We start from the raw sequence: 23,458 nt of genomic DNA on the forward strand, positions 1-23,458 counted from the left end.
CATTGCCTTCAGTTAATAAGCCTGGCCAGGTGGCACAGGCATGCATTATCTAAAACAAAATACGCCTGCCGATGATGCAACTCCTTCATACGCACTCCACCCGTGTTGGAGGTTCACTGTCTGCACCTTTTCGTCAAGGGTGAGAATAATGGCCTTTCATGCCATGAGTCGAACTTTTTTAAAAGTGTACATAGTATCAACATCACAGTGTGTACAAGTTAACATCGGCTTGTAGCCGTCCCTGCACAATACCATTAGCCACCCCACACACTTCATCCTTGATACAACTCCTCACCCTACCAAGCACACCTTCACTCAACGTCTTTGAGCACAGTTTTTCGACAGTCCGAAGTACCACTGAAGATCTGACCTCCAAGGAGGCCATCTCATCTAGATGGTCTCGAAGACAGATCGAGATGAAACAATGTAATTTTTCACGGAATCTCTGATGAGTGTGAGATACGAAAGGAAGAAGTTGTGCCCCTGTTCCAGTTTCAATAACCTTATATGTGTCAAGTTTGCAATTGTTGACCCATCACTGTTAGGTTTAGTTCACATAAAGTAAGAAAAAAACCTTCTAATTCCACTGAAATCTTGTGAAGATATCTGAAGCAGCTGGGACAAAGCCTGCAAGACCCGCCGCGGTGGTGCAGTTGTTAGGGTGCTCGACTACTGTTCCCAAGGATGCAGAACCGAATCCCAGCCGCGGCGCCCACTTTTCAGTGGAGGCGAAAAGCAAGGCACCCGTGTGCTGCCCAATGTCAGTGCATGTTAAAGAACCCCAGGTGGTCAAAATTTCTGAAGTTCTCCACTACGGTGTCTCTCATAGCCTGAGTCACTTTGGGACGTTAGTCACAAGTCAAACCAAAGCCTGCAAGACACAAAGGAATAAATTTGCTTGGTAGCCCGCGGTCGCAAAATGTATGCACCTCCAAGATGGCCAAGACACATAAGAAAGAGGATGCCCAGGTCTGAGAATTCTGGAGCGAATAAAACCAGCGTTCATCACATGCTGCACATAATTCAGTGAACAAAGAACTCTAGTGCATCGAAGGTTCCAAATGCAAGGCCTCAGACACATTCAAGTGACTAACATATATCCACCCTTCTTCCCAGTCAAGTCAGCACTTGCACTGCAGAAAAAATTCGGGGGCACTTTGGCTCACTAAAGTGCTTCAAGGCGGAAGCCTTTTCTGGCACACTGTTAGGAATTGCCGGCAACCCCAAGTCCCAATTCTGTAAGCGTAAACTTTCACTAATTGCCTATAACCAATTGTCTTTTAGCACTAGCACACAATTAGCTAATTGGTGTATTGTACTTTAGTCAATAACCAGTACAAGGCATACTTATCAGTAAACCTTAGTTCCTGTTCAGCAAGTGCGAACTTGCACTAATTTCCTAATAAGCACTACGAAGCTAATTACTTAATTAGTGTAATTGACTATCACTTCGTTCAATTGTAAGACACCTACGCTTGGCAACAGCTGCATTTAGGAAACTAATTATAATTAACATAATTAGGTTAATTAGTATATTTGGTTGATAAATTAATTAACTAAACTCAGTTCCACTTACTTTGGAGCATCACTATATCATCCCTTTAATTGGTTGCATGGCTACTAACCAAAGTATAATTGACCTCGTTTCAAATTCGCGCACTGTGGCGTCCCGAACATTTCGACCAATTGAAAAGCGTAACATTTCTGTCAACTCCTGCTCACATCGATGAGGCCTTAAAGGCTTCCATTCCACCTTAATAATATTGAATGGTCAGTGAACCAGGCTGGTACTGGAGTGCCAGTGAAGGCCGCCAAATTCACAAGGCGTGAGAAAGCAGAGTGAAGGTGCTACAGCTGAGGGAAGTATGGACGCATGGCATGGAATTAGGAGACAAGCCCTGCTGGAAATGACGTGGTTGACAGGGCCTAGCAACCCAACCAAGTTCATCAGGAGTGCCACTGCAACTAACACTAACAAGCTGTCAGTCAGAAAAGCCGTTTCGGTTTGGAAACAACAGGTGTTTTTCAGTGTTCCCACTGGAATAGCAAAAGCTGATGGAAGAACTGACAATGTGATTAGCAAACATGTGAAGCCAATTGCCGTTAACAGCACCTTGCCTGTAGACATGTTAGTGAGTACAACATGGAATGAACAAGAGCACGCTGACGAATGAGTGAGAACTGGGTGGAGATGACCTGCTGTTCTGCAGCATTGACTTGGTTGGCGGGCTAGTTGGTTTTGCATGATGAAGGAATAGCGCAAGGGACGGGACACAGAGACACGCGGAAGCCTTGTGTTTGTGCTCCCTCGTGTCTCTGTGTCCCGTCCCTTGCGCTATTCTTTCTCCCAAGGAGCCACCTATGGTTGAGAAAACTGCTGTGCTGCCCAAAAGGACTTAGTGCTGCATGACAGCAGACAGAGGCGGAGATGACAGACATATGGTGGTACCAAATAGATATGACAAGGCAAAGTTGCTGTACTTCAAGTCTGGAATCACAAAAATTCGTGGGGAATAACAAGTATGATGACCTTACATTTATTAAAGGGACAGAACACTGGCCAAAATATGGCATGAGATTATGGTGGAGATGAAAAGATCTTGCCTCATACCATACAGATCAAGCACTACAATATCAATGAAAAGTGGCTTTACAATTTTAATTTGCCATTGAAAATTGCATAAAAACAACCGAGGCGCTATCTTGCGGAGAAACCCTAGTACTTTGTGTAGCTCCCCACGTGACTACACGTCAGCAAAATATAGCTGATTTTCGTAACTGCACACTGTCCTTTTTACTTCTAAAAGTGCTGGCCATAATTTATTATATTTTGCGCTCTCTCTAGTGAGTCCTTAAATGAAAACCACACCTGCTTTAGCACCGCGAGAGGTATGCTTTCAGGTTTTGCCGCTTGATGGCGCCACAGTGTTTGCAATTTCCTGAATGAAGCAATGACAGTGCCCACTAAAACTTTCGTCGACGAGGGCGTGCATTATTGTGCCGTAACAGCATTGAGTGTGAAACTGAAAAGGACGTTACTCTGCGCAAAAAATGTCTGATGACTGTCTGGCAAGTGAAAGTTATATTTGTTTTCGGTAGGTCTTTTTTGTCGACCACCAGTCGTCCTCGCGGTCGCTGCTCATGGTTTCCAGCATCGGACTACATAAAAACGGGCGCACGCATTGATCGAAAAATTCCGGTAAAAATTTTCTACGGCGTTTCTAACAAAACCATTATGGAATCGAACATTTTAGACATCAATCTTTCCACTGCGGCGAAAAAAAATCGAGACCCAAATTCCAGTGTTCTGTCCCTTTAAGGGAAACATTTTTCCTCATGCTGAAAAGGCTAGGATTTCACAAATATTCGAGATACCATAAAGGGAACAAGAAAAACTAGAAATAGCTTAAGTACCAAAATGTGTTTCATATGGAAGGAGAACGACCCCATTTCACAATGCTAAAGAGTATATGTGAAACTCAAGTCTTTGAAGTTCCATGATGTGCAAAGAAATTTAACAGAAACCAAACAGCAGCTAGAATAAAGGAATTGTACTGGTTTTCCAGCACAAAATGCCATATGTGTAAGCACAATCAAAAATGCTTTGAACGTCTTCTTTCCAAAGGGCCCAGTGGCAAGAAACCGCAATTAAAATTTCAAAACCAACCGGAAACGGACTGTTCCATGTGGTATGCACGAACCATCTTGGTTGATTTGTGAATTCAAAAAGAAATCAATGAATGAGTCTCGGTGATCGTCATTAATCCATATAAATTCAAAAGGTTGTCTCCGAGTGTGTGAAACACCTATAAGAAATGTGATGGTGTTTACAGCACTTCGTCATAGAGCTCTGCTCACTATCTAAAGGTAATGAATGGTCAGGTAGAATGAGTAAACTGAATGCTAATGCCATGCATCATGACCCTGATTGAAGACCCTGCACATAAGGGCTGGTATAATAAAAACAAGGTGGCTGAAAGCTGCCGGAGCACTGTGTGTAATGCCTTAAAGGGCCACTGTCCAGGGAAGGATCTTTTAAGCGAAGGAGCCCAGTGTTTCGATCAGGTACCGGAGATAGTCTGTGCGAAATGCTACAGTGACACGCGCCGCAAAGGAACGAAAATACAAATCAAAGCTCTCATGCTCTCCTTCGGGAAGCCAGCTTTCCCATTCCCTGCGCTGGCCCGTCGAGCCGCACCTAGGACGTATTTGTCGAGAACGACGTCCATTGGTCCGCCTCGCTGTCTGAGGGTGGATGGGCGTCTACCGCTCTCTGCGCGCTTTTTCCCGCCACGGCCAGACTGAATCCAGCGGCGTGCACTCCCTCGCCTGTTTTCTTCTTTTTTTTTTTTGCGCACGCGGAGTGCCACGCCCCACCTCCCACCAAACGGGGAGGAGGAAGGGGAATCTGTCTTGCGGAGGCTAGAAGACCTCGGGCAGGAGAGTGAAAAACCTTTGTGAGGGAACGGAAAGAGAGAAGCATAACAGAATCGGGTGATTGCGGTGGCTGTAACTGCGTTATTAGTTACTGTTTTCAAAAACATTTTGCAGCCTTGCGTTCTGGGGGCGAAGTCTCACAGTCACTGGGGAAGAAAATATTTTCGACCTGAGGGTGGACAGTGGGCCTTTAACACGCATTAGCCCCTTCAGGCTTCTTCATGGTTACCAGCCAAGAATGCTTGACGGTGTGCTAAGATAACTGAACACAGGTTATGGAATTGTCCAGACAGCTTCAAAAGACAGCCCAAGCTGCCATTGTGGTTCAACGCCTAAAAACTATTTTGACAAACATAATTTACAGCAGAAAAATTTAGTGTAAGAAATATTGTGCTTACACCTTGTGCACATGAGTGTGGACACAGAATAAGCTCAGTGTTCTGCTGAGTGAGATTGGGGCACACCCAGCTGACGTTTACCATGAAGCTCAAATCACGGGAAAGAGGCAGGCTTATCTTACAACCACCCCCAAGAGATGAGGAGGCAACGCTCAGCAGCCTTTTCACAAAGGGATCCGATATGAAGAAGCATTTGTAAGCTGCAGCAGCCACATTGCTGCAAGCCCCAGTCATTACAGTGATTACCAGCTGGACTATACCCGCTGCAGAGCATAGAACTTCCTCTCATCCCACAAATCAAGCTGTTCCTGAGTCAGCTGCATAAACTTGATCCCCGCATGCTTCATCTCATCCACCCATCTAACTTCCTGCCAGCTGCTGCTACACTTGTCTTTCCCTGGAACCCAGTCTATTACACTTAGCGACCAGATGGTTATTTTGACATCGAATCACATGTCCTAGATATGCCTGTTTCTTCTTTATTTCCACTAGTATGTTAGTAACTATCGTTTGTTTGCTGATCTACTCTGCATGCTTCCTGTCTGCTAACACCGCAGCTATCACTTCCTATTCCATAGCTCTCTCTACTGCCCACAATTTTATTTGAACCCTTCTCATTAGCCAAAAGCCATGTTTGTAATAGGGGAGTAATTATTCATTGACATATGGCTGCACTTAGGTGGATGTCAATAAATAATTACTATTACAAATTTACTCTACCTTGGGGGATTCTCCTAAATATTTTAACCATGTTTCTGACCCCGTTGATGAGTGGTGGTAAGATACAGCTGCTAGCCATAATCAGCGAGTGCTTGCCAAATGCGTTCCATCCCAATTTCCTTCATTACTTCCCCTCGTGGTCTGGATCTGGGGCCACATAACTGAGGATTTGTTTGCCAGGACTAGCCGAGTGTTGGGGAAACTAGGAAAGTGCTGCCAACAAGGGGGAAGAGAGAGAAGGGAGGATGGGGCTAGAATATATGCATATATATAATATGAGAGTGAGACATACAGCTCCTGCTCGCAAATATTTCGTTATTTGTATAAAAAGTTATTTGTGTGGCCTCCTAACGACGACATTCCAATGACATCCAAGTTGGGCAAGAAAATGGCTACACGTAAATCAGGCACGTTAAAATGCAAACAGAGACACGCCATATGACAGTAGCATATTGACACCAACCATGTTCAGAGAACACTCGTGCATTCAGCCGCGAGGTGCACATGCATAGAGACTGGTTCATGGCAGTGCTTCACTGCAATTTTCTGTTTGAATACACATAAAGTTCAGAAATTTTGGTGCCCGTTGATCTGACTGGCACTGAGCCGGACACAACTTTTTGGCGAAATCAAGGCTAGCATACGGCGAGGCCTGCACTCAATCATTCGCTTTGTTTGCAGCCAGCTCCAAGCTGCACGCTCGCTTGTCAGGCTACTGAGAGAAAGCTGGTGCCTTATCAATGATCAAGTGAATGCGTTATCGAGAAGTTCAAGGGAAAACAGAACACGCTGAAAAGCGATACCGCAGTGGCAGCTTTGACACACAAACTTCGTCTCGCTGGCATGCTGTGTCATACCGCAGTCAATTCCGCGGAAGTCGAAAATTACGTAATTTACGCATCCATCCTGTTGCTGTATCGGATGAACCATCTCGAAATGCCCGACTGCATGCAACGGGACTTAGGGCAGCATCGAACTCTGAGTGTGTCAGCGGCGCCCACCTCTGTGGACTGGAGGTGGACGACGCCAGTGCTGCGTCGCTTCTCTCGCAGCTTGCGCCGCTCGCGCTGGGCCTTGCACTTGTTGTTGGGAGGCCGTGGGCAACGTTTGTCCTTGGCCCGCGGTTTGGGTGACGCGTCGTGGTCGCACTCGAGCGTCTCACAATCGGGTGCCGACGGGTCGCGCATCGCCAGCGGCGCCGCCGTACGCGTCGCCGCCCGCGCCGTGCGGATGCGCGACCGCCGCGAGCACTGCACTTCGAGGTCGTGGTCCACGTCCTCCTGGCTCAGCGAACTCGACGCCATCAGCGCTAGGCCTAGCTGTCAAAACACACTGCACACACAGCCGAGCCGAAACAGCGGCGCCGATGCCTCGCGTCGTCAGCAGCAGTGGCCCCCGCCGACCGTTGTCATGGTTGCGTCGCCGCCGCGTACACTACACGCACTACGCGAAGGCCGCAGAGAGTGCGGCGATGATCTCATCAGCTGGCAGCTCGCGTGGTTCACTGTCCCTGCGGAAAATGTGCTAGTGGTTAACACGTGGGATACCAGAGGCCGCCTCAAGACAGCCCCTACTCGAAAGCGACTGCACCCCTGCACTGTCTGAAGACTTTTCACAACTACCATGGCGCTTTGATCAACGTTTTTAGACGTTGGCTTTGATGACACCGGTCGGCAAACCCAAAACCCATCAGAGAAACTGTCCCAAAGATAAAGAAACACTTTATCCAAGGCCAAACAAAGAGTTCTTCTATGGAGGATTCCGCCCTGGGTTCTTCCATCCTATGACCGGTCTACAAAGTAGGAGGTTGCAAATGCGCAAAACCTCGAAGTAACGAACTGTAGCGCTACTTGCGGCTTGCATCAAAACTGCTGAGTCAAATCTGAAGAAAAGTGTGCAAGCTGGTAGAAGCCGCTAACTTTTAAATTCTGGCCCCTAAGTGGCGCGACAATCTGTAACCTGCTCTGCAGAGGTGTTCGCGAATAATATGACTGACAACACTTTCTTTCAATCAATGTCAATTAATGTACATAATTCAGATGTTTGCGCATTTTCCTGACAGGTATGCTTGTCTAAGCTTTGTGTGAACTACAAATTAAAAACAAAAATAAATCGTACATGAAGATATGCATGAGTTTCGTTTTCGTATAGGCTGTTCGCACCAAAGCAACGTTTTGTCAAAGGGCAACCGCTATCGCAGATAACTTGGCAGCTAGTTGATTGAAAATGATGCATTATCCGCTTATTTACGCTCACATATTTCTGATAAAACGATTCGCTAAACACTGTGACGCTAGCTCTCAGTGCGAGCCAACTGAGACGCGGGCCCGCCCAAACGGGTCGATCGTCGACACAGCGGCCTTGCAACTACTCGCGGCCGGGCACATTCTGCTACAGGACGTTTCGCTCACCATCCCTGGCCTGCACCACCACCTCATATTGCGTGGCTGTAGAGTGAAGCGTAAGTATTGCTTCCCATATACGCAGGTCATTGTTACTGATTTCGTAACCATGTGTTAAAGCTCATCGTATCGCGGCCGGCCGACTGATCGACTCAGGATGGAGAAAATTAATATAAGCTAGTGAGCCTGCATTAATAGGCAGCAAATGGATCGTTATGCACTCATATTTGGTGCGCTATATTTAATATCACAATCTGCCTTTGCTAACAGGTGCGGTGGTGAAATTCGCTCTTTCATTTTGTGCGCACATACCCCTTCGCGCCGTGCTCCTTTTCGTGTATTTGTATACACCAGTTACATTTCTTGAGCAGCGCGCTTTTTCTTCATACAGCTTCAGTAGTGCGTACAGTATATTCTTGACCACTGCGCACGTGTATGTATCCCAGGAGCGCGAACTACTGCATTCAAGCACGTATAAAAGCACGTGTAAGAGCCGCACAATTCTGGAGGTACATGCGGTGTCGGTTCGAATCCCTACCGTGAGCTAGCTAGCTTCTAACTTGATTAGCTGATAGATGCTAAGAATGGGAAACGAATGGCACATGACGCCAGCCGGAACGGTGCACAAGAACGTTAACGTCACAATTATCACGTTCGTATTTTTTTTTCCGACATGTTTGGAACGATGCCAACTCTTGGGTACGGCGATGGCTTTTCGGTTGAACGAGCCCTGTACGCTGTCGCATAAAAGGGGAGGTCCTGTCATATATATACACATATCACTGACAGAATAAGTGCGGAGATCAAACGTCGTGTAACAATATGTCGCCTTATCATATTCATAACTAAAGTTCCTTTTTTTAAGGCACTCATGCAGACTGCCTACAGTTACATCATAATGTTCCGTATTGCACTAGGAACAACCATTGGAGGCGCCGCGTGTGGTTTAAATTTTTGTGTGTCACTCCACGGCAACCCTCGCGAAGCCAATGGCGACAGCCTTTGTGCGCTGACGTCATGCTAAGTATAAACGTTTTTCAAAGCAGCGACAAGCACGATGTTGCACAATTCCAAGCTGGGCTTCTTGGTCACTGTCCATGGTACCATCAGCGAGCTCGTTATAAGAATATATATAGCGCAATATATCAAGGATACTGACCTGTAGCATTGGGAATTAGGTTGGATGTCATCTAAATGAGAGCGTGAAGAATTCGCCTTTTTATCGCTTACTGTGCATGCACCGCGCTATGAAACGAATGGTCCGGTCAGGCTTCCTCTGCATCTTATTTCGTTCGTAGCATTAGTTGTTGTTTTACGACGACATGATTTTGGCTTCAACTATGCATTAATGTATCGACTAATTCTGCAAATGATCCCATTTAATGTTTTCATTTTGCCGCCTATCGCCATTGCTTAAAGCGACTCCCCAGAGTTCTCTTCTGCTCACTGTCTCCCAGGGCATGAAATAGATTCGGCGCGATAAGCGGGAAAATCAAAACTGGGATGCTACCGGGAAAGAATTTATTGCAACAGCGGAGGTAGCCAACAGCAGAGATGCGCTGCTCAGATGTCCATTCCGTCATCTCCGTCAAGAGGAACCAAAGCCCCCGACGCAGCCCACTTCTTCAAGGGATCCTAACAGTATTTTTAAGATTTCATCGACGTGGAAACACGATGTCATGACAGCTGGGACGTTCAAATATATTTGATGTGCGTGAATGGTACTAGTAGTGGAAAACATTTATTCAACCTAGAAGGGAAGGGCTATTTATTGCCGTCCATAATTGGGGGGTGGGGGGCTTTCTCTATCCCCTATCAGCACGCCGGCAGTTGCATTGGGCTCTCTCTCTGTTTTTAATGAGACACCATTCGACAGACCACGCTACTTCTCTTTTTCGCTCAACCACTTACTACTATATACTACTACGGAGTCGCCAGTTCAATTGACCCCATTGGCTGACGCCATCCGGCATGACCGATCTACCAGGGATTGCTTAGGATTGCTTGGATGTATGCCCTAGTTTTCTGAAGGCGCCCCATTAAGCCTTGCCGAATATTAAATGCGCTAGCATAAAGCTTCCACTACCCCGAAAAGGCGTCAGTCGTCTGGCCTTCTTGAACATGTGACATATACTACATGAAGTGTGACAGATACTACGCGTTTTCTTTGCTGTAAATCAAACACTAATACGAGTAGGCACACGTAAAAATAAATGGTCAGTAATGACGGTAATTAATAAAACAATTAATGGCAATAAATAATGATGATAATAATGACAGTGGTAAATGAACAAAATAGAATAAAACAAAACTAAGAAAACAAACAAAAATAAATAACATTAAATACGAAATAAAGGTATAAAATATAAATGAAAAAAATAAACACATTTTAAAGTAAAAAAAAAAAGGTAAAGGTTTTCATCAACGCCGCGGAAGCGCTAGTGCTTTCGCATTCTACCTATCCAGTTTCTGCAGTGACCTCTTAACTTTTTTTCAACACCGACGGAGGAATACAAAGGGCATGATAAGGCACAGTAGATCAGAGAGTGACTTCGGCTACTAATATTCACCCTTTCCATACACTTACATTTAAACGTGCTAAAGTTCTAAAAAAAAAAAAAGTTAGAGTGCCAAGAAGTTATCTACAGGATAAAGGCCTCTTCTGTATCCCTCAATTCAACCCTTAATCTTGCTTCAGACATAACTGAAGCTCAAAAACTACGTGTGTATACTATGAGTGTGAATATTGCTCTAGCAATGCAGTTATGCTGCAAGTATTCAACCTACACGCGCAGAATATCGTTTTGCTTAATAAACCCTGTCTTGTGCCCGCTGTGGCAACGTTACCGAAGTAACCTTCCTAATCTCACTTGCCTCTCTGCCGTTCACTGCTACGGTGGCCATTCTTACGTATTCAGTGCGTTACCCTAAGAGACCATTGGGTTTCTCGACTTCAATTTATGTGCCCTGTTCACGTCCATTTCTCGATAAACTGAGATATAGTCAGTGAAGTTTGTTCCCTGACCTGTGCTCTATCCCCCTGCCTGTTTACGTTACATTTGTCATTTTGTTTTCCATCGCTCGCCGCGTTGTCGTCAGTTTAATTTAATTTATTTTGTGCTCACACTTGAGTAGTTGCTAGGTACAGAGGTTATATTCAAGCCCGGATGCATCGGTGTCATATATATCGAATTATATTTTATATCGAACAGTCAGAACATCGCCTTGGACTTCCGGTCCAACAGTATAGTGCTGTTGGTCGCGTTTATTGAACTCGCGTGCAATGGAACGTTCGATATATCAACGGCGAGCCGGGATTGCGCTTCACATGGGAAGAACAGGCTCTGCCAATCAGTGCTTAAAAGTGAGGTGCGTACTGATTCAAACTCATGAGGGGAGGCATAAACAAAAGAGAGAAAGAGAGAGAGAGAGAGAGAGAGAGAGAGAGAGAGAGAGAGAGAGAGAGAGAGATTCAAACTCATGAGGGGAGGCGTAAACAAAAGAGAGAAAGAGAGAGAGAGAGAGAGAAGGCAGCTAGCGGCTTGTTTCGCGAATTAGTTTATAAAAAGGAAATTACTAATTGTTAAAGGAGAGTTTACCACGTAATTTATGGCAGACGTGAAGCAGTTAAGCGATTCCCGTGCTTTGCCGATGTGCTCAGCGATATCTGACGTGTAAATCAGCTGACGGCGTTACGAAGCGTCTGCATTTCTCATGTATGCAATATTATTCGCGAAACAATCATTTTATTTACGATTAATTGACATCAAGAACAAAGGTAGCGCTTTTGAACAGTCTGCAGAGGCTGGTTGTGTAGCCTTGGATCTGAGAGAACTGCTGTGGGCTGTGCACTGCGAGAGTGCGGGTTTCCCTTTTACGCGTATCGTATTCAGTTTCTTCGGCCGAAAAGAAGCCGCCGTCACCATAACCCGGAATTGATTTGGTCTGAATTCGGATATGGGGTTCAACGTCTTAAAGCGACTCAGGCTATGAGAGAGGCCGAAGTTGAGGACTCTGAAATTTCGACCACCTGGGGTTCTTTAACGTGCACAGTAGACGGGCACCTTGCCTTTCGCCTTCATCGGAGAGCGGCCACCGCGGCCAAGGTTCTATCCCGTATCCTTAAGCCGCGTTCAGACTACGTGCGCAACGCACGTATCGTTCGTAAGGATCGTAAGCGTAAGCGCAAAAAACGTAACGTGTCTGTTCAGACTGCTGTCGTATTGAGCGTAAAATGCGCAACGTACGCAGCAAGCGTGGGCGTAAATGTAGGAGGACCCGCGACTTTTACGACTATTACAGATACGTCTGTTACGCGCGACCAATGCGCACAGCCGTTTCGGTTTTCCTTTTCCGGTCACGGGGCTTCCGGTCCTTTCAGATTTCGCGCGCAAACCACTAGTAGGCGGCATCATCCAACGCTCCTACTCTGCTGCAGTGTCTCGGCTCGCCGGTGTTATTGGTGTTTTGTCGGTGATTGTGTCTGTGTCGGTGATTGTGTCTGTCCGCAGCTTGATCATGTGCAGTGCGGAATCTTCGCTGTGGAATTATCAGCCTCTCATAAAAAAAGTTCGGCAGAGGCTGGCTCTCTACTGTCTCTACTACGAGTAGCTGAAATCGCACAGAGAGAAGTGCAAAACGATGCCTGGCTGCAAATTGCCAGTGCGCTGAGTCAAAGTAGTAAGTGGTTTATCAATCCGTTTTTTCATGCGCGAACAAGCTCTCAACAAGCAAATGTTTCCTCTAGTTTAGAAAAGTGAGGTTATGGAGGCGGGGGATATGCCCGCTTCATCCCCGTGCATTCTCGCAGCCCATCGGCTCCGTTGACAAGTGAGGAAACAGTTGGCCTGCAGCGAAAGGCCGATGCGGGGAGACGTTGCGGTCGGGCCGCAGAACGGAGCTGGTGCGGACTCGTCGAAGTTTGAAAGAAGCTCACCGTAAAAGAGAAAAAGAAAACAGCATTTTCTGAGGGGGGACGAGGTTCCGCTGACGTTTCCGAGTCTGCCGCGCGCCCCGGCTCATTGTTTGGAGTCAGTAGTACGGCCTTTGAGTCACCGCCCCGGCCCGTCTCCAAGATCGCTCGGGGGCACTGGTAAAATCGCAAGCAGGGATGCAGGCGGACCGTACGCCTGTTTTGGTGCGAGAGTGTGCGATCACGGGACACCGAGCAGGAGTGCGCAGTACGTCGACAATGAGAGCGGGCGCGTGAAATGTGCGAAGGAGTGAGCGGTGTGTCAACACGGTGAGCGGACGTTTGAAAACTGTGTGCGAACGTGCGTGTGTGAAACGAAGTGTATTTATAATCGAGTTGTTAATTGTTAATATACCCATTGTTCTTTTTCGTATTTTATTTGTGTGTCCAGTCTTTTCTTTCACATCTCATTTTGAGCTTGAAGAGCCCAGACCTCCGCTATCAGCCGCTTGCTAACCAGCGCCATGTTGAGAGCGCTGATTGGCCGGTCGTAAAGAACGCATCTTACTGAACGGCCCAGTGTGAACATGCGCGGTCGCAAGCTACGTAAACGGGAGTTCCAGCCACTATGCGCACTGCGATAAATACGATACTTAAGACGGATGCGCACGTAGTCTGAACGCGGCTTTAGGTGCAGGAGCGCCGTAATTACTGCGCTCCCACGGCGGGTAATCCAGAATTGAGAAACACGTCTCGGAAGAAAAATTACGCGCGTGTTCTCGAATGGAAATAATGGCGCAACCGTTCATTGTGCTGCGTTCATGGGTGATGTCACACCATTTCGTTTCTCATTTAGCATCCATCTGCAAGGGAAGTTGGAGTCTATGGTTTGCGGCTGCGATCTGAAGCGACAACGTATGATTACCTCCAATGGTATGCCGTTGCGGGTACCGCCGAGAAGTGAGACAGGTGATGTTGGTTCATTGCACCCCAAAACAAAATCAAGTAAAGCCTTCTCATTGCCAAACTTTGTGCCAACGTGTAAATGGCAACAAAAAAAAAGTAGCACAATGAAAAGGCGTTGTTAAAAATGCCACCACATGTTATCCTATAGGCCAAGCTTGCGTCCTCCAGTTTTTTTCCTCGCGTCCTTCTGTCATGCTGCCGGCTTTTTATTTTGAAGCCGCCCAGCATTTAGGCATCCGTTCTTGGGTTGTGCATTGTCGTCGTTGGCATAGTCTTCGTTGGTGTAACGAACCACCTGGCTGATGATGATGATGATCGAGCCAAACGCCACCTACCACGGCTAGCAGGTGGCACATTCAAGAGGTTAAACCTGTATTTTGGAGGAAGGGCTTAATGGCTTGGCCAGTGAGGCGTAAGCGAAGGAATCCGCAGCTGATAAGGAGACGTCATGGAAATTGCCTGGAGTGTGGCTACCCTGGAAAGAGGAGGATACACTAGTTATATCGAGGACTGAAATAAGCAACCTGAGGGTGTTGTTATGAGAATAAACTCATGGGAGACTATCCTGAAAGAAGAAAGTTAAGATGAGAGAGGAGGAGTGTGTCCACAGAGGGCTAGATTGAAAGGCGAAGCAGGGAATTAAGTGCGGTCGAGGTGTGAAAATTGCAGCTACGGAACAGGGAAAGGCGGAGGCATAAGAATGAAAGTGGAGGAAGAGATTACCGCGATGTCGAGGGACGTTGTGAGCAATAGTACGTTGCATGATGTATGCGGGCCATGAGTCGTGACTATACAGTACGTTAAGTTTTGTCATTCGTCACAATACCTCTTCACATACGTACTTTGTGGCGCTGTATACCGACGTTGTGACGTCATTTCTTGCCATGGATGCCGCTGAATTTCTTAGCATGGAAGAGGTCCGCCCATTAATTAGTGCTCGACCATGTCACCTGCCAGCTACTACCTACCGGACGTATGCGTTTGAGGACGATCGTGATGTATGCTGCCTAAGCAACCGGAGCTATTGAGCTTGAAACCCCGTTTAACTAAGCGCACGAACATGCCTACATGGCTGTAGAATAGTTTTTCTGACTCCAAGAGTCCCGGCGGGTCGCACTGCCATTTCAAATGCGCTGCCCAAGCTGACAGTTCATTCCATCTTAACTATCACAAAACCCGCCAACAGAAGAGGAGGCCCACCTGTAGTGGGCTTCCAGTGAGCGGCCGGGTTCGTGATTGTTCAAGGCTGATAGGCTTCAAATGGTGGAAAGAGAGAAACAGCTTTATTGTCTCGCAGTGGGATGAAGCAGGTGGGCTCATAGTAGCCTCCTGTCGGGGCTGACTCAAGGGTCCACAAGATCAGGGCCAATTGCGTTGTCTTCTCTGGCTTGGTGACGCCACCGACGCCGACGGAAATTTTCTTTGACCGGATAACAACGCTCTTGCGTTATAACTGCTGCCTGCTTGCGATTCATACAGTCCCTGCTTATCGCGGAGGATCCAATATTAATTTCAATACTGATGGAGTGTGAGACCACCCTTAAGCATACTATCAAGGCACCGACCGCTGCAGCTTTGGTACGGATCAGGTTGTGGGGACCGCGCCAGCCACATTTAAAGTTCCCTCGGCCACGGATGCGCCGCCGCTTTACCCTTTCTGCTCGCTCGTTCCCGGGATAATCGGTCCCGCGCGAGGGTGATAAAGGAAGGCGCACGCCGTCGCCTCGCTCTCTTCGTTCCTGGACGACCCGCTGGCTGCTCGCTGCCTGCCCTCCCAGACGACGACCCCGCTGACCTCCCGCACCGCCATGGACGGACCCTTTCTGGAGTGAGACAAAGATGTTCCTTAGACGGCTCGCTGTGTGTTTGTCTTGCGCATCCATTGGGCAGAGGAATCGCCCACAAGGTTAAGGCTAGAATAGACCTGGCAAGCAATACACTGTCAGCGCTGCCAGCATGCCAGCAGTCTTGGTAAGAAACGCGTAACTGACTTTCATGAAGTGCAATCTTACCTCAAGGGTACAGACGCTTATCCGCTCCGTTGACAATTTTCGTTTAACGAATTATTGATATATTGATGCCAGTGTGATGAAGATAAAAAAGAGAAGCAGAATACGACGAAGTTGCCCTCTCGCGCTCGGACTGTACGTCTCTGGACTTCTCCAACACCGGGCTCTTTGTGTCACCGGCTTTGCGGCCTTCACACGCCTTTTTGCCAGCGTGACAATATATTTATTGCGATTCCACTGGACTTCGATTTTTGATTTTGTGTGTGTGCTAACGTATTCAGGGATAATGGCAATCTATTACTCTGTGTATAGGAGCGCCTGCCGTATATGCACTCCATCTTATTCTTATTTACCTATATTTAGTTCACTCCCGTAGTGCTGATCTGCGGTCACTAAGCGAATCATTGCTAAGTTATATTCCCATTAACGTACATCCTCAGCTCCTCCCAACCTAGTTCTCAGATTACCTTCTGCCATCACGCGCCGTATTCCCCGGAGAGATTGTCCACGTGCTTGACGCCCTTCCTGTTTGATATTTTAATATTTGACTATCTAGAACTATGATTACCTTTCAGCCCCAATAGACATTTTTAGCACTTGGCAGGCGGAGTTTGTGAGTTAAGATTTCACCGGCCGCATTAGGCAATTTTTCAGTAATCATTTTCTTCGCTGAAAATATTTATCAAGAACCCATATAAATATTAATCAGAATCTTTCCTCTTATTTTCCTCGGTTTAAAGGACTGTGGATATTGTAATATGTGAATCGTCACGTTCACCTAATCAGTTGTTCGCTCTTCTCTGTTTAGTTCCACACTCTGATCACACGTATTTATGACCACCACTGGCAACTAGAATAAAACAAAATTCAATGGATATTTAGGACCGCCTACGTGAATGAATGCTGTGGCACGCGCTGCCCTCTGAACAGTTGTGCGATGTCCCCTGCACTCTATCTGCTTCTCTGACAGCGCCCTCTGAATTCATCCTCCTTTGACGGCTGTCGCTAACTATCCCGCTAACCCTTCTGCAAATTATTCTCCAACTTGACTAGAAGATGCGTGCTAAATGACAAGCGACATTGTGTGCCAACATTCGAAAAGCTGGAAGAATGGTTGCTTCGCATTTTTCATTCCAAAAATCGAAAATCTGGCGCCACATGAACGTTTGTTATTGATGCCATACTAGAAAATGGCGTACCAGCAGTTATAGAGAAGGGCCGTTGACACACAGGTTTCCGTCGTGCATGCCGTCGCTCTTGTGACGCCATATTTGTGGATACCCCAGGGCTTAACGTTAAGTCGACCCGCTCTAAACAAACTTTACGGACTTCCTAACGTGGCCTGTCAGTTGAGGGTCCTACTGAACACTCGAGGGTCTCAAAAAGTGCGATTCTCACCTCAATTTCCGATCTCATATACAAAAGGGACTACATCAAGGCTTTTGTATTAAAAATGATTTCTTGCTTCGAAATCATGCAGTCCTTATATTCTATCATGGCCTGAGATCGCTTGTCATGATAAGTGAGGGACGGGACGTTGAGGCCCTCTTATTCTAGCACTGGGGCACAGGGTCTGCTCCGACAGGAGATCGACTACTACCAGCGTCAATAGTGTCACGTCTAGCCACCTGGTGTCTCCATGTTCTTGCTGCGCCTGGAAGAAGAGGACACTGAAGTTGACTCGCGTGCTGTGCGCCGAACGTTTGCCTGCTGGTACAGCCTCGTCTTGTCGTCTGTCACGTCTAGCCCTGTTGTCCGTGACATACTTTGGTGTCGGCGCAGGGTATCGATCCCAGTATATGTCCCGCACTCCTCCGCATACCCAGGGTTCAGGTCTTGTGCCAATTGACACGCCTGTTCACCGCGCTAGCCGGGTGAACCTAGGCCTACCACCTGAGCACGGGCCGTTGGAATTCACCACCGCAGCCGCCCCTCGACCTGTCATGCAAACGCCAACGTATTACATTTTCCAGAACCCACGACTGCCTAAGGTTTTCCACGGCTGTCAGACTGAAGACGTCGAAGACTGGCTCGCCCAGTTTGAACGCGTCGCCGCATTTAATCAGTGGGACGACGCCGCAAAGCGCAGGAACGTCTTCTTCAGCCTGGAAGATGGCGCTCGTACATGGTACGAGAATCGCGAAGGCACCCTAACATCGTGGCGCGAGTTCTGCCGTTGCATCCTGGACACCTACACCAGCCCGGATCGCCGAGAACGAGCGGAACGGGCTTTACGCTCTCGCATACAGATGCCGAACGAGACCATAACCATGTACGTGGAGGACATACCTAGGCTGTTCCGACAATCTGACCCGGCCATGCCCGAAGAGAAAAATGTACGCCATCTCATGCACGGCGTTAAGGAACAACTGTTCGCTGGGCTCTTGCGCAATCCGCCGAGCACAGTTGCAGAGTTTCTTTCGGAGGCAGTCACGATGGAAAGGATGCTCCAGCAGCGGTCTACGACCTACGACAGGCCGGTACTCGCCGCTTCGCTCACGGAGCCGCATTCGGCCTTCGGGGCTAGTCCGGATCTTCTTCGCGACATCATCCGCTCCATTTTGCGTGAAGAGCTCCAGACGCTCTTCGGTGCTCCCCAGCCGACGATCGGCTCTATCGCTAGTATTGTCCGAGAAGAGCTCCAACAAGCATTTCGGCCTTCGGTACCATCCGCTAACCCGCCATCCTTTTCCACCGAGCCCTGTCGGCCAACCTATGCGGACATCTTGCGACGTTCCCCAACCGATTCCACACAATTACCGCCACCCGACCAAGGCTCGCTGTATTCAGCTCACCCCAAGCCGTACATCGACAACCGCCGACCACCCCACCGAAAGGCAGACCTGTGGCGTGCCCCAAATCGGCAGCGCCTGTGCTTCCACTGCGGAGAACCTGGCCACCTGTATCGACAGTGCCCATATCGACAACTGGGACTGAAGGGTTTCCCCATCGACATGCGTAGCCCTCCTTTAGGCCAACGACCCCGTGATATTGAGGACTACGTAGCCCAGCAGCGCATGGCGCCAACTTCTAGACGACAGTCACGATCTCCGTCTCCACGCCGACTATCCTCGTAGCCCAGCTCCTCCTGGATGGCGCAGCGACGGCCGTCTAGTCCGAGCCGGGAAAACTAAAGACAGCGACCTCAGGGGGCGAGGCCGCTTCAAATCGACGCGACGAAGACCCCCCGACAACGCCACCTGTGAGCGACCGCGACTTGACGGCCCCGACGACAGTTCGTACACGTGAAGATAGACTATCGCTGGATATACCCGTGGTCCTCGACGGCTATAAGGTTAGCGCATTGGTAGACACTGGTGCTGATTTTTCGATTTTAAGCGGGAAGCTAGCGGCGCTTCTAAGAAAAGTGATGACGCCATGGTCTGGCACGCAGATTCGAACCGCTGGCGGGCATGTCGTAACTCCGAGCGGTCAGTGCACGGCGAGAGTCCAAATTCGTAACTCCACGTTTGTTGTAAGCTGCCTTGTAATACGTGACTGCTCCCGCGACTGTATCCTTGGTGTAGATTTTCTTCGGGAGTATGGGGCCATTATCGATCTCCAGAAGCGTACCGTGACCTTTTCGACTGAGAAAGCGGATGATACTGACACCGCAGACCGCCAAAGCCACGCCCCTCTTCGAATTTCCGCCGAGAGCGTTTCTATTCCGCCGCGTTTCAGTGTTTTTGTGACCGTTAACTGCGATGAACTGCGTGACGGAACGGCGGTCGCTGAAGGCAACCAGTCCCTTTTGCTCACCCATGGCATTACCTCGGCGCGGAGTCTCATCCATCTCCGTAACGGCCGATCTGAGCTCCTGGTGACTAACTTCACGAACGAGCCCCGCCATCTTTTCCGCGCTACCGCTATCGCATTCGCCGACGCCTTAGCGGACGTTTCTGAATGTTTTACGTTCGGAGAAGTTGAAAATGTGCACCCATTCCTTGATCGTCTGGATATTAGTACAGATCTCTCGGAAACACAGCAGCACGACCTACGTTCTCTCCTTTTAAAATACAGTGCTTGTTTCGCGACATCATCGAAAATTCGGCAGACGCCTCTTGTGAAGCACCGTATAATTACTCCCGACGATGCCCGCCCTATACACCAGCAGCCGTACCGCATCTCAACGACGGAACGTGAAGCGATTCACACACAGGTTCAGGAGATGCTTCGTGATGGTGTCATCCAACCCTCCAACAGTCCGTGGTCGTCCCCTGTCGTGCTTGTGAAAAAAAAGGATGGCACCCTTCGCTTCTGTGTTGACTATCGAAAGTTGAACGACATCACTAAAAAAGACGTCTACCCGCTGCCCCGTATCGACGATTCGCTCGACAAGCTTCGTCGTGCCCAGTACTTCTCCTCCATTGACTTGAAGAGCGGGTACTGGCAGATTGAGGTTGATGAGCGGGACCGCGAGAAAACAGCTTTTGTTACCCCAGATGGACTGTATGAGTTTAAAGTGCTGCCATTCGGCCTATGTTCAGCGCCGGCTACTTTCCAGCGCATGATGTACCGTTCTCGCCGGCCTCAAATGGCAAATCTGTTTAGTTTATCTCGACGACGTTGTCGTGTTCTCTGAAACCTTTGGAGAACACCTTGAACGACTTCGAGCAGTATTAGATGCCCTCTGGTCAGCTGACTTGACGCTCAAGCCCGAAAAGTGCCACTGACTACAAAGAGTTGAAGTTTCTTGGTCATCTTGTGAGTGCCGCAGGCGTTAGGCCAGACCCCGACAAAACTGCCGCTGTCGCAAAATTTCCCGTTCCTACCACGAAGAGGAGTTTAAAACGTTTCCTGGGTTTGTGTGCGTACTACCGCCGCTTCATCGCCGACTTTTCCAAGATAGCCGCACCCCTGACCCGCCTCACTCGGGATGATACACAGTTCGTGTGGGCCGCCGAGCAACAGGAGGCTTTTGCGGAGCTACGCAGACGACTGCAAACTACTCCTGTTCTTGCGCACTTTGATGAAGACGCTACCACCGAAATCCACACCGACGCCAGCAACATCGGCCTTGGCGCTGTACTCATTCAACACCAAGCTGGCGTGGAAAGGGTCATTGCGTATGCCAGCCGCACGCTCTCCCGCGCTGAAACAAATTATTCCACTACGGAAAAGGAATGCCTCGCAGTTGTGTGGGCAACTATGAAATTTAGGCCTTACCATCTATGGCCGCGCGTTTAAAGTCGTTACTGACCACCATTCTCTGTGCTGGCTGGCCAATCTCCGTGATCCATCGGGGCGCCTAGCACGATGGAGCCTTCGCCTTCAATAATTTGATTACTCCGTTGTGTACAAATCTGGTCAGAAGCACGAAGATGCTGACGCGCTCTCGCGGGCACCCGTCGGATTTGTCGATAACGCCACGGATGACAGAAGTTTTCTTGGACTACTGAATGCCTCAGATATAATGACCCGACAGCGAGCTGACCCAGACCTTCGACCTGTCATTGACCATCTGGAGGGTCGCGCTGCTGACGTCCCCCGCCAGTTTTGAAGGCACCTTTCTGCATTCTGTCTTCGGAATGGCGTTTTATTCAAGAAAAACTCCAGCACTGTTGATCGAGCGCACCTCCTTGTCGTGCCGGCCGACCTTCGCGACGACATCCTTTTTGCTTGCCACGATGAGCCCACCTCCGGCCACTTGGGCTTTGCACGCACACTCGCTCGAGTTCGTCAAGCCTATTATTGGCCTAAACTTTCTGACGCCGTCCATCGCTACGTCAGAGGCTGCCGCGAGTGTCAACGTCGAAAGGCACCTCCTCTCAAACCCGCGGGTTTGCTCCAACCTATTATTCCACCTCGGACGCCGTTTGACCAAGTCGGCATCGACCTACTGGGCCCATTTCCGCTGTCATCGACGGGTAACAAATGGATTATAGTAGCGACCGACTATCTCACACGTTATGCGGAAACCAAGGCAGTGCAGCGGGGCACATCAATTGAGATCGCTCAATTCTTCATGCAGCAAATCGTGTTGCGTCATGGCGCACCGTCCCTAGTCGTAACCGATCGAGGCACCGCCTTTACGGCACAGCTCATGCACGACGTGCTCGAGCTTAGTCATACCTGCCACCGAAAAACTACTGCATATCACCCGCAGACGAATGGCCTCACGGAGAGACTCAACAAAACCATCGCCGACATGATCGCAATGTACATAGACTCGCAGCACAAAAACTGGGATGAAATTCTTCCCTACATCACATATGCCTACAACACGGCCACCCAAGAGACGACGCGTTTTACACCATTTCGCCTAGTTTACGGACGTGACGTTCAGACGATGTTGGATGCTATGCTTCCGAGCTGCACAGATGATCATCCACTCATGCCAGACGCCGAACAGTTTGCTCAGCGCGCTGAGGAAGCACGTCAACTTGCCCGCATTCACATTCAGCAACAGCAGGGCACGGATGCACGCCGCTACAACCTCCGTCATCGACACGTCGCCTACCATCCCGGAGAGAAAGTTTGGGTATGGGCCCCGGTGCGTCGGCCCTGCTTGTGTGATAAAGTGATTTCCAGTTACTTCGGACCTTACGAAGTTCTGCGCCGAGTCACAGAAGTAACATACGAAGTACTTCCAGTGGGTACTGTGCAGCCCTCGCGTCGGCAACCACGCTCCGAGGTTGTGCACGTCGTCCGCATGAAGCCCTATTTTACGCGGTAGTGCGCTACGCGCTTGTTTCGTTGTCGCGTAGGACATCTTACCTCGCGCTCCGTCCCTTATTTCTCTTTTTTTTTAAAGGGGGAGTAATGCCACCTGGTGTCTCCATGTAAAAAATTGGTTCACAGGAAGGGAAAGGCGCAGTAAGTGTCACACTTGCTCTGTGGACACCCGAACCGCGCCGTAAGGGAAGGGAGGAAGGTGGGAATGAAAGTGGAAAGAGAGAAAGAGGAGCCGTAGTGGAGGGCTAGGGAGTAATTTCGACCACCTGGGGATCTTTAACGTGCGCTGACATCGCACAGCACACGGACGCCACTTCGTTTCGCCTCCATCGAAACGCAGCCGCCGAGGCCGGGATTCGATCCCGGGAACTCCGGCACAGTAGTCGGGCGTCTTACCACTGCACCACCCCGGCGGGGCGGTGTCTCCATGTTCTTGCTGCGCCTGGAAGAAGAGGACACTGATGTTGACTATAGGAACATAAGGCAAGCTGCCTTTCCCGTTCACCATCACTGCCAGCTAGTCCTCGGAGCGAAACTAGAGAAAGCATCTTATTAAGGTGCGGTTGCTTGCCATTGAATAACCCCGCTGCATTCACAACAATGCGACGCCGAACGCACTGAAACCTCGACGACAAAACGTTGACAAAACTTAAAAATGACGCCTTGCCTACAAAAAACGATAACGCCATGCCCTAGTCGTGATGACAGCATCCGGCAAAGCCTTGAATGGACACTCAGACCGACATGCAACCGAAGAACCGGGACTAATTATTTCAGCTTTTTGGTGAAACCTGTTACTGTTGTATTTTCTTTGTGTGAGGGGTGTTAATAAAGAAGGCATGTTTTACATAAGGATAAAACACAAATCTAAGCAGAGGTAGAGGTAAGGAGTGAAAATGTAATACGCGTCTCTTTTTGCGCACATGATTGCGCCACTTA

The 23,458-nt window shown here is 48.7% G+C and overlaps 1 protein-coding gene across 1 annotated transcript in view; it reads right to left on the bottom strand.

Moving 5' to 3' along the window:
• The window catches only part of LOC146174711 (uncharacterized), a 34,894-nt gene extending 27,738 nt beyond the window's left edge, over positions 1–7,156 (bottom strand). The window contains exon 1 of the mRNA XM_084583912.1: positions 6,557–7,156. Coding sequence (XP_084440038.1) covers positions 6,557–6,859 — 303 coding nt within the window. The 5' untranslated portion in view covers positions 6,860–7,156. The remainder of the gene's footprint in view (positions 1–6,556) is intronic.
• Positions 7,157–23,458: the final 16,302 nt, after the last annotated feature.

The sequence above is a fragment of the Amblyomma maculatum genome, chromosome 11, assembly GCF_055883805.1.
Source record: "Amblyomma maculatum isolate TAMU_Amacu chromosome 11, ASM5588380v1, whole genome shotgun sequence".
NCBI lineage: Eukaryota > Metazoa > Arthropoda > Arachnida > Ixodida > Ixodidae > Amblyomma > Amblyomma maculatum.